Source organism: Aulostomus chinensis, chromosome 15 (assembly GCF_037954235.1).
Source record: "Aulostomus chinensis isolate RoL2024-O1b breed Wild chromosome 15, RoL_Achi_v1.0, whole genome shotgun sequence".
In the NCBI taxonomy this organism is placed as follows: domain Eukaryota; kingdom Metazoa; phylum Chordata; class Actinopteri; order Syngnathiformes; family Aulostomidae; genus Aulostomus; species Aulostomus chinensis.
In genome coordinates, this window is record NC_141334.1 from 7,554,461 (window position 1) to 7,572,002 (window position 17,542).

Consider the following 17,542-nt stretch of genomic DNA (forward strand, 5'->3'; position numbering starts at 1 on the left):
GGGGGGGGGGGGGATCATGAATCTTGAACCCCTGACCCTCAAATCAGTGTGCTACTAACTGGGTGTCCTCAGTTGCACCTGCTGCATTTTTCTGAGACAGCCCAGAATGCCAGATTTGATCAGGTTCTTATTGAAGTGAGATGAATTACATTATTTGGGAATAGTGAGATTTTTTTTCACCCATAAAAAAGCAGCACACAATTTTATTATACTAAAAAAGAAAAAATCGTCTATCACGTGGCATAACTGTGCTCTCAGTCAAAAAAAAAATTTACAGGAGAGAGAGAGAAAACTACATTTTCTCCCCCCTTGTAGCATCAAGCTAAAGCTTGTTCCTCCTCCAAGTCAATGGAAGATCTGCTTCCGCGTCGTGAAACCACGCATGTGTTGATCCGTGCTGCAGCAACGTGCATCAGTTCCTCTCTGACCCCTCTAATCTGCATTCTGACTGGGGCTTCACTGGGTTTGTCATCTGCTTGATATTAGACTAGCTTATTACGGCTGGGGGGGGCGGCTTCGGCGTCTTGTTCAAGTCTTTTAGGGCCCTGGTGGTCTGTCGATTCGGTAACAGACAAGCAGCGAGGGGAGGAAAGAGGAAAAAGAAAAAAGAAAAAAAAAACCCGAGCGACACCTCGACTCGCTTCGATTGTGTTTTGGCTGCTTTCACTCCATCGCACGTCCGCCTCGGGTCTAGATTTGCAGACCCGCTCCTGCTAACGTGCGTAATGTATCGCAGAGAGAAAACCCAGTAAATAGAGGGACACGTCCATCTTCAATAAAGAGGAAAAGGAAGATGGTGATGATGATGATGATGATGATGATGGCTTCACCAAATTTAGCTTCCAAATGCTCGACAGCAATGGCGAAGCCTTCCCTACCCCTGAAGCTGTTTCTCTGGCTCTTTATTGCCGTTAATCTCCCGACAAGGTAAGACGTTAATGCAGCATATATATATTTTTCCCCGTTAGAATGATTTTCTGTTTGGTCGGGGCTCTGTTCGGGTTGCATGTGTTTTGTTTTTTTTAATCACACAGTTTTAACGGTTCCTCCCATCAAAGCTGCTCCCGAACAATACACGGGATATGGTTGTTCTTATCGGAACACACACACATACAACAGGAGAGTGTTTGTATCAGAATTGTCTCATAATTGGATACACACATGTATCGTCTTACTGCGAGATTTCGAGCTGGTTTTCACATTTAAAAAAAAAAAAAAGGAAAACAAAAAGTGCCGCCATGATTGCTTTATATATACACCTAGTATTAAATACATTTGCCTTTTCTTTTTTTCTTTTTTTTACATGTAAATATCCTTTTTGAGAGACGATTTCTCCATCATCTCCCTCAATCTGCCCGGCGCTACTAATAGCTTAGCAGGTAGGAAGCTAAAGAGTAGCTACATATAGTCTGAGCTGAGCTGTTCGCAAGGATCAAGTCTATTCTAAGAGTCAAAGCCTCATGACTGAACCCATGTGTTAATGTAGCCAAACACTAATATAAGAAAGCAGTGATGAAGAGATAAGTGTGTGTGCGTGTGTGTTTGTGCATGCATGTGTGTGTGAGTGTGTCTGTGTGTGAAAGAAGCAACGTTTCACCCATTTGAAATAGAAAAGCTTTTTCAAAATGGCAGACAATTACACAGAGAATACAAGTGTAAAGGCACAAATAAGGACAAGGATAACACATATGGACTGATCCTTCTCTTACACACACAAACGGGGGGGGGGGGGGGGGGGGGGGCAAGCGGCTGCCATTTCAGCCTGAGCAGATTTCACTTTGTTTAAAGAAAGCTGCTTGCTTGTCCCTGTCAGGGCATTATTCTCATGTACTAGGATAAGAATAGTCAAGAGGAAGCGGATGGTTAGGCTCCTTGCATCGCTCTTGTTTTGTGCTGTTGTAGGGTGAAAAATGGAGGCATATAAATCAGGCGATGTTCAATCACCGACAAGCAGATCGCAGCCTCGGGGCTCCCTGCCCAGCCTGGATTGTCAGGCCCATGTTTCTCTAACGATATGCATAAGTAGTGTTCACAATATGCCTGACGGAACACTGCTCCCCCTGTTGAATGACACCCCCCAAAATTCAGATCTATTGCTACTTAGTGGCTCATGAGTAGTTCAAGTACAACGAACTAATCAAAGAAATGGAATGTGCTAGCAGCAAAGGGGTGTGTTGCTTTTTGTGATTCCTGTATGGAGACTCTTACATAAGACAACTCTCAAGGCCTCTGGCATGCGTTCAGTAATCTATGCTACTTTGTGACTCATTGACAGTTACTACGCTTGGTGAGGTCTGATTGCATCAATTCCACATTAACGTAGACTCAAGTGCTTGAAACTAGCTCTGGCAAATCATCCTCAAGTGAGACACAAAGTCGGTCTTTTTGATTAAGTTTGTTGCAATATCAGTCCATCAGATACTAACTGGTCCACGTAGAGAAACTGGAAACCCAAGAATCTGATCATTATTGTTGGATGAATACAGAACACGCATCAGACGAAAGGCTGAAACACACTAAATCAGAGCAGCTACTCTGACCACGTTCATTGCATGAGACCAGCTCTTAGCCTTGCAGGGGATGCCTGTGTTTAAGGTCTCGTTTTCTTTTTCTCATCGTGTGATAATTCAGTTCTCCAGGCCTTTAAAATGATGGGATCACCATAGAACCCGCCCTGTTTGTGCTGCGGGGCAAGCAGAACAAACGGAGCCAGTGTAGCAGCTGCAAAACCTCGCTCTGCCCTGCTAACGTTATGAACTGTGTATGAAGTGCAGGTGTTAGGGTGTCACGATATTATACATGTTGATGTATGATGTCGTGACACCCTAACACTGGGTGCTAACTCCTCATATCACTGACGAAGCACACAAGAAACAAATTCAGACACGAACTGATAAGAGTATGATGCTGTTTATTTCTCTAATAAGCTCACTGCAGGAAGCGGCTGTTTTGGAGGAAAGCAGATATTATGATTTTTTTTTTTTTCAGATGGGTTTTGAGCAGTGCTAGCACTTGTTGCAGGTAAGCTAACTAGCGGTCAGCCGCTGAGGGTTTGGAGGGAAGGCCGTCTGCTGGATATCTGTGGTGGCCAATAAGATTATTTCCCAAAAAGATGGTGTGTTTCCTGAACAAAGCAAATATTTCATGAATTGTTTCAGCATATTTTCCCCAGTTTTGGGATGATGCAATATCATACCGTGCCCTTTCACTGCAGTAAATCTGATGCAATACTTAATCACCTGGGGTTCCATTGTTGAATATATAGGCTGACGCTCCAATCATTTATCAATGCCACCCATGCACAGTTTGTAAAAGCAGAGGCAACACAATGCTACATGCTAGTTGTAGCTTGTTGTACCTCACACGCCAGATCAACATGCACAGATGAGATATGAGCTCAGGGCTGAGGTAACCAGCCTTCTAAGCTAAGTTCTAAGGAAATGCTAACTTTTTTTATCTTGAGCTCGTTTTACCAGTCGAGTAACGTTCCATCAATCCACCCCCTGCCACAGCTGCTATAATATTCCATCCCTTCAGTTTGGAAACACTCAATTTACCCACACATCTGCAATGAAAGTCTGTCATATATCCCATAATGCAGCTCTGAAGTCATCAAACCGATTGAAGAGCAACGTCGCTCCTCTTTCCTTCTGGTGTATTAACAGGAGAAAAGCAGTTGAACGTCAAAGCTCATCACTTCCTCTTGCTTACAACTTAGACAGCCCATCATATTCATCACCCGGATGGTATTAAGGTCAGAGTGATTTCAGATTTGGGGATAAAATTTGGAGGATTTGAGTTAACTGCTGCAGTGATTACTACTGACATCTACCCACCCAAATAGATGCCACAATAATATGTGACGGGAGGCCACTCCAAGCTGGCAGAGCTCCTTATCTCACACATTTCACTCTGGCCATCCCTAACTTCTCAGCCCTGCTAGGTCCATCTTTATTTTTAGAGATTCTGTGGACAAAAATACATCTCTCTTGGCTACCCATAATCCGAAGTGGTTTGTGAATTTCTATATAAAACTGTTCTGCTGATACTTTGTTTCCCTTTTTGGAAATACACATTGGCCCGCTACGATGGAGAAAATGACATAGCCTTTGTTTATCAGTGTATGATATTAGTACTTGTATATGCCAAAACTATTGCTCTGAGAACCAAGTACTGCATTCAAATTAGAATTGCAATATCCTTGTTATAAAAATATAAATAAAAGCATAATCTCAATTTAATCCACAAATACATGCTGCACATCACTATGAATTATTAATCTATGAGATATTTCAGGTATATACAAGATTACAAGCTCATATTTAAATTGTTTTCCTTCATCTGGAGTAGTATTATTGTCATCTAAGTCCAGTATTCATTCACCTTTGCAAAGTTTTTGATCTCATTCAGCTCCTGAGACAAATTTGTGTCTCTTTTGTCACTAAATGCATCACGATATTCACCAGCTAGTCGCTAGCAGCATCTGTTTGCCATTTGGTGCTGAGAACGCAGAGTTCAGAAGGTTGTCAGAGCCTTGTTTTCTCAGCCTGCTTTCGCCAAAAATGACACCATGAGAACAAATAATTTCAATGAACCAAAACAGTAAAGTAGAGGGCCAGACAATAATGAGTTCAGTTTTTTTTTCTTCCCATAAATAACTTGATTGTTGTTTGTGTCATTGCTTTTATTTATAGGAAAAAAGAAAAATCTGCAATTTATCATGTCAACCAATATTAGTTCATCTGCGTGATCTAGTTTAGACCGGACTGAGTCTGTAAATAGACTTGCTCTTGCTGCCAGAGGTCAGTTAAGTAGAGCACACTGACATAGTCCAGGTGATTTGTTTGCCGTCTCCAGTACCATAACTGCACTTCCTCATTTTGCAAAAATCGTAATCTGATGGATTAAGTCACTGTATTCCGAGTAGGGAAGATTTCAGCGATGCCATTATCGATTCTGCTTAACGATTCAATTCTTTGTTCATCCCTGTTAAGCTATCAGCGTGTTCAAGCACAAGTGTCTTATTAGTTTCGGGCCATTTTCGTTATTATCTATAATTGAAAATGTGCATATATGATCTGAAGATGTTGGACGTGGATGGTAATGGAAGCCGTTTCCGTTGTTGATATCGCTGTGGTTATCCAGGCGGACGGGGCGGCTTGCTGCTGCTTTACATGAACACTAAAGTGTTCAGCAGGAGAGCAAATGAGAGTTCTTGTTCATGATGGCATTTAATGTGAAGGGTGGAATGTGTGAGATTGTCCTCAATATGTTAAAGCATAACAGCACTTGCAGTACTCTTCATCAGTGCATGGACGGGTATGGGTGTATATAAATGCACACACACACTTGCACAGGCCTCTCTATGGACATGAATTAGTAGGCAAAACCACAGACCTTCCTGCAGTGGGGAACACACGGCTCTGCCTTTGATCTGCTCCTCTGTGGAGCGTTTTCATGTCAGAGCGCTGTTCTGTTTGTTAGGAATGGAGCTAACATTACAGGACCAGAACGATAGTTAGCCCTCCATGACCCACGTATCACCGCACAACGCTTCTGTGTTTTGTAGCGTCTCGGTACATCGTGATGTCACTGAACTGACAAAAAAAAAACAACCCAGCCCAAAACATAAATAACAAAGAACATCGCTAACACACCTAATGCAAAAATCAACAGCTTCAAAACATTTTCAAGAAAAAAGATGGTGATTGGAGAATTTTTTCGGAAATTGGTGCCAGTGTATTGATAATGTGTCACAATAGGAAGCACCAGCACGATGTACTGTGGTATCAATATTTTCTTCCACTCATTTCAGTACCCTTATGTACAGAATATGCTCATGCTCCTGTTTGAATAGGGTGTAGCTTCTCTCTAAGCTCTCTTTAAATACAGTTGATGTCTCAGGGGGAAAAAAATGGTATATGCTGATAATCCAAAAAATGAAATGGTTGTCTGGCGGAGCCTCACATCTCCCCGCCTCTCCATCTATCCCCCTATCAGCTCCTGAATACTCTCATTCTTCATAGCATCCAGTCAGACATTTTTTAAAAGGCCGCACCTGAGTAATGTAATTAAGATTTAATGCTGGAGGTGGTAGTTTCATAGTGGATATGCATGGCACTTGATGGCACTTGTGGCAGTCCAAGGAAGAAAGCGGTTCTCACCCAGTCTAGGAACACGAGAAAGCTATCAGGTCTTCCAGAGCCCTCTTCTCCTCTCAGTGCTCCAGAGCCCCACTGAAAGCTCCCAGGCTGTTCAAGGCTACTCTTTTATTCTGAAGGCCAACTCGCTGATTTGACCCTAATGATTACTGGAAGTGCACAACAACAGCCTGAGAATTATACAGTACTGAAATTCTCAACAAACAAGTGCAAATTTCTGTCACTGGAAGTATAAGTGGGTGCTAGTAGTGATGTGGGCTTCTCTTTAATGCATACGCACGCAAGGAGGATCACACCAAAAACAGGAGGTACGCAACAAGTGGTAGATTACATAGTGTGTTTGATATTATTCAGGTTCCTGGGAGTTTCAGGCACCTGTTTGATGAAGGATTATTCCGCTGCAAACAGCAAACTGATACTGATGTATTGAAATATAAGCTCACAGAAGTAAAGACTTTTTTTAACGGATCTACATGCCATAAAAAAGTGCTTGAAACGAATGGAAAAATTACAGTGCCTATCAAAAGTGGACTTGTGGCTTTTGCATGAACTAAAAGATGAACTCGAAGCCAGCGAGCTGCAGCTGCACGCCGATATCGATTACACTCTTTAAAGGCAAAGAAGCAAGTTCAATCCTTGGGTGCCCTTCACCAACAACAACGAAACAATGTTAAGTGAAACATGCACAGTACGACTAAGAGCACAGTTACTCCGAGGTAAGAAGACGTTTTTCAATGGAACAGATCAAACAGAATAACAACAACAACAAAATAAAAACAAGAATGTGGTGTTGTGCAAGATATTGAGGAAACATGAACTGTGTCTGCCCTGCATTTATAAGAACTCTAAATTGGAGTCATTTCTCAAAGAGCCTGAAATGTCTTTCACATACTTGATAGGTTCTCCTCAAAAATTGGGAGCTCCACCTCCTAGTGCTGGGTTATTAGACCCATTTATTTCCAATTTACCTTCTTATGATTGTCAACATATTACATTCTGTAATGATCTTCTGGTTTGTGGGCAAAATGTTGCTGTTTATTCCAAAAGGAAGGTGGAACTCATTCAGCTGTTTGAGAACACTTGACTTTGAACTTTTTTTTTTTTCTTTTTTTTTTTAGCTCAAAATGGTCACAATCACAATATTGCCTGGAATCATCTGGATTGTAGGTTTTGTATAATCAAGCCTATGTTGTTCTAAGATTTTCATAACTTAAGTTATAAAACTCCAGTCCAAACAATTTAAATCCTCAGTAAGACTTGAATCGGAGCCTTTGGAAAACGTGTGTTGGAATTTTCTTTTTCTTTCCAGAAGATAATGTTTTGCGAAACTTAGTTGGTACATTCTTTTGAGGTTGTTGATCACAGACGTGGAAATGTGCCGTCTGAGCTCCTTTTTTTTCTCTCCCAGAATGCATCTAGAAGGCGGTCCCAGGCACTGGTTGTGTAATGAACTGCTGCCTTAGTGAATCACACACTAATTACACACAGATGGCACCAACACAAATTGAATAAAAAGGTACAGTGCAAACTGGGCCAGTGCGTTTTATGTATTCACAGTCTCTGATACACATCACATATATACATTTCCGTCGACGCTGCTCTTTCTGCCGCAGACAGGCACACACAGATACATCGGTATGGAAGCTGCCCGCTGGCAGAGCAAATTGCAGACGGCGTTCTGTAGTGCCAAGTCTTCTGACATCTTCCTACTCTGTAGCAGCATAAAGTTTTTAGCATATAAATTGCCCTGTAATGCTTTATACATATGAATTTCCCCGTGATCACAAGTGATATATATGTATTTATCCCTGTCAACGATGGGAGAGCAGGGAAAATATTTACCACGGCGGTGACATTTGTGGTCAGAGGCTCTTGAGGCATCATTGTCTATTCAGTTGGAGATGTCTGAGGTGAGAAAGTGAGTCAGGAAAAATTGGCGGATCTTCTTCAGGGCTCACAGAAGCTCTTTTTACGTTTTGACAAACAGCTCAAGTCCAGGTCCCTTTGCCATACTCAGACACAGTCATTATTTTGGGGGAGGGCGTTTGTGGGGGTCGTCATTCAGACACGATGCCCTGAACCGGGGTTGAGTACCCGCAGTGTCAGCCAGGGGCCCAGGAGACTGACGTTCCTCTGACCGATATTGCAGTGTGATTTGCGAAAGAGAGAATTTTGATTTTTAGGTAATTATTCTCATGAAAACCATGAGCATTTAAATACTTACGGTGTTTTGCAGAGATCAAATTATGATATCTTGGCAGAACATTGCTGATATTTCATTGAGAATCACATTTTTTTTGACACACAGTTAGACCTTAAGAATTATTGGGCCTCCCTGCAATTGGAAGTAGGCCATATGGGTAGATAATAAATAATTTTGATTAAACTTAGATTAATTGCACAGGAAATTCAAACCCTGTGCCAGCAGCCGGGAAGAGTAAATGCAACTGTCATCTTGCGTCTTGTACTGTGTGTGTATAAGCAGGTCAGAAGATATTTTGCCGATTGTACTGTTGTGGCACATCTTATTTTTGTTTCTGTTGTTCTTGTACACACAACTGGGTGTGGTGTGGAGACAGGAAGCATTCTTCTACCCATAAGGTTGTGGACTACCGAGCAGCAGCAAGGTGTCAACATGTGAACAGTCCTTCCAGGAGGACTAAGCTACAGACTAGAGAATCACAAAAGCAGTGATCTGATTTCTCAAACGTGTCGATTTCCACTAATACACAATTTAAAACAACAATTCTTTTTTCTTTGGTTAGCTTGATGCAGTACCACATCATCTTATGTTAGCTTTCGTCGTACAAATGTTCTGTTACATCAAAGAGACTGACGAAATACAAAATATGAAGATACATGAGACAGAGTGGCAGGATCGGGATGAAATGAACACGGGAGAGGACCCCGTCCCTGATTTGGAAATGTCTGATGGGCTTGGTGTTGAAATAATGGCGGCCTCTTCACTAAAACACAGGCCTTAATGGCCCCAGATGGGAAAGCACAGAGCTGATAGATTTCAGATATCTGTCCGATACTGACGCAAAAAGCTCCCTGTGACATCATCGCTGTTACATCATCATATTTTTGTTTGAGTGCGTCACATGAATTGACTCTCGCCGTCTCCCTCATCTCCTTTTTTTTCTTCTTTTTTTAAAGAAAGCAGAGCATAGCGAAGAAACTGCTGGCTTTCCTTTCAAATGAAATGATTGATTTCATGCGTTTTCTTCTCCTCTCCTCACCACAGCTCCTTCCAGACTGATGATGACGATGAGGTGTCTAACAAGACGTGGGTGCTGACTCCCAAAGTGTACGAGAGTGACGTCACGCACATTCTAAACAGCCTACTAGATGGATACGACAACAAGCTCAGACCTGACATCGGAGGTGGGTGCTCGATTTTTCACGGATGATCTTTTTAGTCACGGAATCAAAAGTGAGGCGTTGATTTTTATGGCCTCATTTGCCATCAAACACATATGCTTTTACATGCTTTTACAACATACATTTAACCGATTAACTGTGAAAAAGAAGGATGTCGCATTTGAAATGTCACCCACTGACATCTACAAGGGAGTCTTTGAAGCCTGCAGCCTGCCATCTTCGTGCTCGTTCAAGACAGATAATCTATAATTGTGCAGCAAGGTGAAGCCTGAAACATGTGTCAATGAGAGCGAGCGTGACGCTTTCAGGCTCCGAGCACCATCTGTAGCGCTTGAATGTGAGGAGTATTTCTGCTGCAGCTTGTAATATGAGAAACACTCAAGTTTTGGTGGTATTGGATTCAAAATGCTGCATTTTGTCCTGGCCTGTATTAGTTTGCTGCAGCAGAATGAGATGTGTGTTGTCCTGTAAGCTTTCATGTGTTATGGTCGGGGAAGCAGTCTGTCAAGGTCCTGCACGCCTTGTTTGTTATGTAGGAAATAGACGGGTGATTTACTTCCTTCACTTTGACTGGCAGCTTAGCAGAAGTCTCCTATCCCCAGAAGAGCACATACATCACACAGCCATTTCCAAGAGCAGAACGGGGAGATGCTCACCACCCTTGAATACTTGATTAATGGGTTAGTTTATCTGGCAAAAACTGGTGGAAGTCAGAATCTGTCACACGCACTTAGAGAATGATAAAGGTCTACCATTCCCCGTGCAGGGAGGAGCTTCTGCGCGCACCGTAGTGCTCCTGCTTGACTGGGGCACAAAGGCTTGCGCTGTGATGGAGATTCTAATGGAGGGAACAGTCCAGGTGCTAATGCATCATCGTGTGCGCTTCAATTTATTTTTGTGTCTTGTGATGGAGGAGCAGGAAGAACAAAATTGGTTGAATTTCAGTTGATTCACCGGCGTGGTGTTTTATAATTGATCAGTATCGGTGGAATTTGGCTTTCATTAGACTTTGACTGATCTAGATTTTCCACGGTCAGTGCCGATGTGGCTGTAGGGAAATCAGGGCAGCCGCTAACGGACACAATGCTGATATTTTCACCTTTTTTTTTAATCTGAGAAAATGTCATAATTGAACAATGAAAAATGACAGACAAAATCATCAGATTCTGATCAACAGATCGCAGTACAGTATATCCTTGTTTCTGAGGGAGAGGAAAAAAACACGTAAACTTTTCCACGTAAATTATTGAACAATGTTATCGCTGCACACAATAGCAGCAGTGGCATCTCTTGGTTTTTGATCCCAATGTACATAAACCTGATTTTATTGAGTGACTTTGGACACAAATGAAACTATAAAGTGATGCAAAGTTCGGCTGCCTGCAGTTGTGCCGGGTTCCCCGATTATTATGAAAAAAATAAACAGCCAAATATTAACCTTAGCAGCTAAGGTGATAGCTTGCGGCTGCGTAGTGTCACGCGGGGTGTATTTGCATGGAGAATCATTTGAGAAAGTCAAGGTGATGTCATCTGTTACCTCAGATAGTTTTGATGAAAGTTTGGAGGAGCCAGCTTTGTTTTTTTAATTATGAGCTGATAAGCTTGTTGGTTTTTACAGGATGTCAACATCAGACTTAAAGCAAGCAGCGGCCTCTGTTTCTACGAGCCTGCATGTTGTTGACTCTTTTCTCTCTTTATATAGGCATAGGTTGATGAACTCCTGATAATCTAAACAACATTTAACGTCAGAAAGAAGACACACTAAATGCTTTCAACGCAGCAATAATCAAAGCCGAGTTCCAAAATGGTTGTAATCCAAGAAAGGGAGCTGGTGTTGAGGTAAAGCAAGCGAGAGACTGTAGACTTGATATGAGAACATAAAGAAAGAGGAAAAACAACAACAACTCAACTCCTGTGCGTACATTTCACTCAAAATATTCACACGCGTATGAGCTTCTTTTGAAGTTGATACATCCATGCAGGCCTCAAACAAGAAGTGTTGCAGGAGTCAAGGAGAGCAGATTGTGACGCGGGAAAGCACATCTGTGAGGTTGCAGCGACAGATTCAAGAGGTTGTAATCAGCGAGTTGTGGTTGTGCTGGAAAATGGACTGGATTTGAAAAAAAAAAATAATGTGAGTAAATGTTTGATTACAAGTTTGCACCTGTCATTCTGTTTTTTGTAAATAATCAGCCTACGCTTTGGTGAGTATCTCTCTCTGATTTCATACTCAAAACAGGTGTGTGAACATTTCCCACGAGAGGAAATTTCAACATGTTTGATTTTTTTATGGGTTTTTTTTTGTTTGTTCTTTTTATGCACCTCTGTGACTCGTGTGTGTGTGTGTGTGTGTGTGTGTGTGTGAATATAAAAGTGGAAACGTATATACACAGGTTTAGGTGTTTGTTCTCACACCAGCTTACCAGCTCTGGCTTGATACAACAAGTTTACCTTAATAAGCGGATATTAGCGGAGAGGAAAACATACATTGGTGTAGGTTCACTTTAATTACTGATCGAAACTTTACAAGTAGGAAATTGAAATTGCATGATTATAGAATAACTTCCATTTAAAGCACCGGCAAAATGCTCTATGCCAGACAATGCGATCAAACACAGATGGGCTGACACGAAAGGTTAAGGTCGTGTTCCGTTAGCTTCAAACAATACACCCGAAGAGGAAACAACACTCTTTTTAACCCTGACGTTTTGATTTGCAAGCCCGTCAGTCATTTCTTCATGTCACTGAGAGCTCAGGAAATGAACATCACCCCCCCCCCCCCCCCACACACACACATATCTCTTCAATGAGGGTTCACCAGCCAACCAGTAAGAACTACAAAAAGAACTCGATCCCTCACTGGCTTCCCAATGACAAATATGGCTAATAGTGTTCACTGGAAAGACACAGCCAAGCTAGCACTACAGTTACTGACCTAAAGGAGCTTTGAACCAGGACTAATGAAATGACTGAAACGATTAAGATGAAAGCAGCTGAGTATCATTGACACTGAAAGTGAATCTGTTTCACTCAGCTGCTTTTATGTGCACTCTTTAATGTACAGGCTGTGCTGAGTGTTTTTTTATACACACCGGAGAATATGTGCAATTCTGCATATAATGTGACACATTTCATGAGGGGTATCGTCTTTATTCTTAGGACAGAAGAAGTGGGCTTGTGCTATTGATTGAAGAGCAGCTCGGATCTGCTTTGTGGAACAGCTTCAACCCAGAGCCACTGCGTGTAGCTGGGCGTCTGCTGCCATCGTCATCTTCAAACAAGCTCTGATCTCCTCTCTCTCTCTCTCTCTCTGAGTTGGTCTTCTTGCGGCTGCCAAGATCCACAGCTACAGAAGGGTTATAATTAGCCAGCTATACTGTCATCTGAGCCACCAACCAATCACCCAACCATGCAGCTATATACCATAGCAAAGTAAAGTTTCTCCTGCACTCCTCAGAGCGCTGAATTGCTGTGGATTTAGATTCATCACTGATTGTGCCACAGCTTCTCTTTGAAGCCCATTGTGATGCTCATTTAATTTTAATGCCCCTGGAGTCGACTGTACAGATGAAAACTGAAGCAAATAGGACAGAGATGGAGGGGTGGAGGGACTTTGGAAACTACATTTTTAATTTAAAATACATCCATGGCATTGGTCAAAGTCACTGCCCTCTAGAATATCATGGAGAACAATGAAGGTGATGAGAATTTTGTGCCGTGGCTTGAATTTGATGGCCAGATCGATTGCTAATGCACAGTGATACATCTTGAATTCTTAAATGTAATTTATGCATTTATATACCTGTAACAAATTGAAAAATAGCAATGAAACGCTATTGGACAGCTTCCCTGACTCACACGACTTCTGGTGGATCTGGGTTAGCTACACATGAATGTACTGCATCTGGACGAAGCGAGTCAAACAATGTTACTTTCATTAATAAAAGAGGAAATGTATGTAGGTCAGACTGAGTGAAGGGACAGCGGATGCACGACTATCATGGAAAAGAACTTCACAATTGTTGTTGATTGTTGGATATTCATTAACCCGGTTACACTATCAAATATATCAATATCAATTACAGTCATTTAATTGATGTCCCTCTGAGACATGGGGTTTTCAGTTCTCTCGCTAGCAGTGACCACACAGTCGAAGGACGGCAGGAGAGAGAGAGACAGAGTGAGAGCTACCAAGTGTCATGGTATCTTGCATGTTTTACTTTATCCTTTTGTAACATTTAGGAAAAATATACTGTGATGAATCAGGCTTTTACAAGAAAGTCAATAGTGCGCATATAGAGTCCCAGCACTGGCGGACATTTTTGTAGGCCAACTGTGAAGCTAGCGCAAAAGGCCAGTGGGATTTTTTTTTACATTCTATTTTTATTGGCAAACAAACGTTTGAGACTTCCATGTTTTTTCATGAATATAATCACAGGTGAAGATCACCTTTATGGCTTTTGACGCGTAACTGCGGTCGCTAGAAGGAGAAAGCTATCGTTACGCGATGAAGGACCTGCCCCGCGGGTGCATGACTTCGAGGCTTCTTCTACAACCATCATTAGCCAATGTGGTATTACCTGACATATTTTATTTCAACAAACATATTATTTAAATATCTTAATGTGAACAGGTGAACTTATTTTAAGTGGTCAACCGAAAACCCTTCCAGGTTTAGGACTCATTCTTATGCTACTCTGTTAGCATGTATCACATTGTTTTTGACAGCAAGAACATAGATTTTGGCTAATTAAAGTTCACCAATATCATGAAATGCTGTTTACTTGGCAACTCTTTACGGATTTATGAAAGACCTCCATATACCATTGGTTTCTATGAAATAAGGACATCTTGTATTGTGCACCCACTTTCACTTTCATGATTTTTTTTCGAGTAATTTAATCCAAGGGAACCTATTTTGTGGGTCATCTTATCAAAATTCTCACTACGTCTGAACATGTTCACTGTTCACAACAACTCACTGACCATATGACACACTTCAGGCTTAGAACTAAGTGTGATAAACTGGAAGCCATTATGAACACTGTGTGTGTGTTCATGCGTTGCGTCGAGCATGCATTAACACACAAGCGTGTCTTTGCGGATGGGGGTGCTACACACATGACATGCCTCGGAGTGATATGAAAAATTGATGCAAACCTGCAGTCCTTCCCTCCGTCTTCTTCTCACACTCACTATCTCCCACATGAAGCCTCGAAGCCGCTCGAGTCTGAACCTGACTCCTCTCAGACATCACGTCCACTCATCCATGAACATACGCATACGATAGCAAAGCGTAGAGGCTGATCCGGGCTGACTCAGAGGATCTGACCGTGCATGGACATGCATGTGACGCAAAGCTGTCCAGTCGTATCACCCATTTGTTTGACATCTGCCAGTTTGTCCCAGCAAACATACGCAGGTTACATACACCAAGAGTCGTAGATGCACAGGTGCAGATAATCGATTTACAGGTTTGAATTTAGAAAAAGATCATCACTGACACCAGAGGGGCTGATATAACAGCAAGAACACTGCTAATTCTGTCTAATTTACCATGCCCTAGTTTTCTTGAAATAGTTAAAAACATTTTTTTTTTTTTTTTTTGTTCTTCAAAACTTGTCTAGTCACTTTCAACCTGAAACGGCATATTTAAAACAAAACAAAAAAAACAAAAAACCCCTGCATCTCTTGGTGATTACCGTCTGGACGAACACAGCAGGTCTGTGAGAAAAGAGAGTGGATGATTCACTATCAAGATGGGCTCATGGGTGTCATGCATGGAAGGACAGGAAAAGAAACGGAGGGGTGCTGCTGAGGGCATTTAAGTATTCTGGTAAATGAGTCAGGAGTTTGGCCGTAAATACAAAGTGTGTGGTGGTTCTCTAATATTGGCAGGAAGCTTGTTTTAAGAGGGAGTTGGCCCAGTTGGAGAAAGCTTTGATGTAGTCTGCTCGGGGACAAGGGAATCTGAGCCGTCGGCTCTATCTGATGTATCACAGACCTGGTAAAATCCTGATAATATAATAAAGGCCAGTAAATGTAAAGTGATGATCATTTAATTAAATTACCATTTAACTCCACTGAAGTATACGATGTGAGGAGTGGAAACACTGTCCCTGCTATCTCTCTTCTCTTATCTTTGACATGCCTTGAACCAGTAGCTGTTGTAGTACTACTGACTACTAAGCCGTGGCAGAAAAGGCAGGACTTCAAAATCCAAACCACAGACTGACACCAGCGAATGAAAAAGGTGCGGAATCATCCAACGCCAATTGCTGACACTCCCTAAAAGGATTCATCTTAAGATTAGAATAACTGGACATGAACCTTTTTATTTGGGCAGTTTTAATTGAAATATTGACTCTCATACTGAGTTCTGAACCTGCTCCCTCTCTTAATGAACGCACAGCGCAAGAATTCCTCCTTTTCTTTTTTCCCTCGGCACATGAACGCGAGCTAAGCAGGAAACTTGCCTCTCTTTGTGTGCTGACGATGACGTTGCAGGTTATGAGACTTGGTTGGGCATGATAGATCGCTGCTCATCTCATCATCTGTCTGTGCTTCTTTGCAGTCAAACCGACAGTGATCCACACAGACATGTTTGTCAACAGCATCGGTCCAGTCAATGCCATCAATATGGTGAGTAACAGTGGAATTTGGTTTTAATGTTTCACTGATCAATAACCCGTTTAATCCAGCATTTAGAAAAAGGTTTTGGATGAATTTCTGCTCGAGCCGCCACCCGACTCGGGCAGGCGAGAGCAGAATGATCTGGAGTGATGGTCTCTTTGCAGCTGGCAGGGTTTCAGTGTACTGCTCACACACACACTTCAACATGGCAGATGCTTGCTTTTCATAGAAGATTGGTTTGTTGACCTAATCACTATGCTGCCCCACTGCCCTGCTAGTGTAGCAACACAATGCAGGTGTCAATCAGAAGCTAAACTACTGCATTGGCTTTTGCACCGCAGTGGATAAAGGTGTTCTATGCTGCCTCTCGCTGCAGACGGATGAGAATTCTTTGAATTGGACCTTTGGCCAACACGTGGGCCAGGTCTCAAAACAGCGTATGAGGCTGAGAGTACATGGGCAAATATGAATATGACCTTCTTTTGTACCAGCAGAGATGCTGTTGTGATCAGGTGACAGAGTGATTTCATACATTCATATTACAGGCTGTTGTAATAAACCCCGCGATAAAACAATGTTCTCTTCTCCTGTCAGCTACACTTGAGAGGCTGTCTCTCCATTTCTGTTAAAAAAAAAAAACTAAACATTTTAGTTTTTATGTGCATCTACGTTGCTTTGTAAAATGCTGACCTCAGACTGTAAAACAGGGGATTTCATGGTGCATTTAAGTGCACCTTGTAAACTCTGAAATCAAGCATGTAAGAGATAATGGTGCATTCAGTGTGCCTTTCAATCTCCAGGATCTGCACTGAATTGGACACAGAACACAAACGTTAGTCTTTTTTTTATTCACATAGCTGTCATTACTTTCTTTAGGGACTATTTCAAAGCAAAATTCCAGTTTTCAAAATTTCATCAAATAATTATTGTTGGCTGCATTTATCAGCAAAGCTCAGTATATTCTTGTGCAACATGTTTCTAAATCTCGGATGATTTTTCATGTTCTTTTACTGCATGATTTAACATTTTAAACATTTTGTATGAAAAGAATTTAGAAGTCCTCAAAGCTCATCTATCAAAAGTATCTCATTTGTGAGAAACCTTGGTTCTGTCTTCAAGTAAATGTAACATTAAGGCTTCCTCACTAATCTCGTTATTTATTGTCTTTTGTTGTAGTCACTCATTAAAAAGCATTGGATCCTAACGATCTTATACTTCATGCCTATAACTGAATAATATGTGGAGGAAAGATTAAATTCAACCTTGTGGTCACATGACACAAGAACACACGCCAATAAAATTGTATCAGTATACTACTTGTTTGCTGAATTTAAGTATCCATCCAGTAGTTTGTGTAGTAGGAT

At 41.7% G+C, this 17,542-nt stretch overlaps 1 protein-coding gene across 4 annotated transcripts in view; it reads left to right on the plus strand.

The window, feature by feature from the left end:
- Window positions 1-401: 401 nt before the first annotated feature.
- The window catches only part of gabrg2 (gamma-aminobutyric acid type A receptor subunit gamma2), a 54,821-nt gene continuing 37,680 nt past the window's right edge, over window positions 402-17,542 (plus strand). For 2 of the 4 annotated variants that reach the window (XM_086227127.1, XM_086227131.1), the window contains exons 1-3: window positions 405-927; window positions 9,409-9,548; window positions 16,120-16,187. In XM_086227127.1, the coding sequence (XP_086083253.1) occupies window positions 794-927; window positions 9,409-9,548; window positions 16,120-16,187 (342 nt within the window). In that variant the 5' untranslated portion in view covers window positions 405-793. Of the gene's footprint in view, window positions 928-9,408; window positions 9,549-16,119; window positions 16,188-17,542 lie in introns of all 4 variants that reach the window. The other 2 variants (XM_086227130.1, XM_086227129.1) reach the window with 2 other exon arrangements.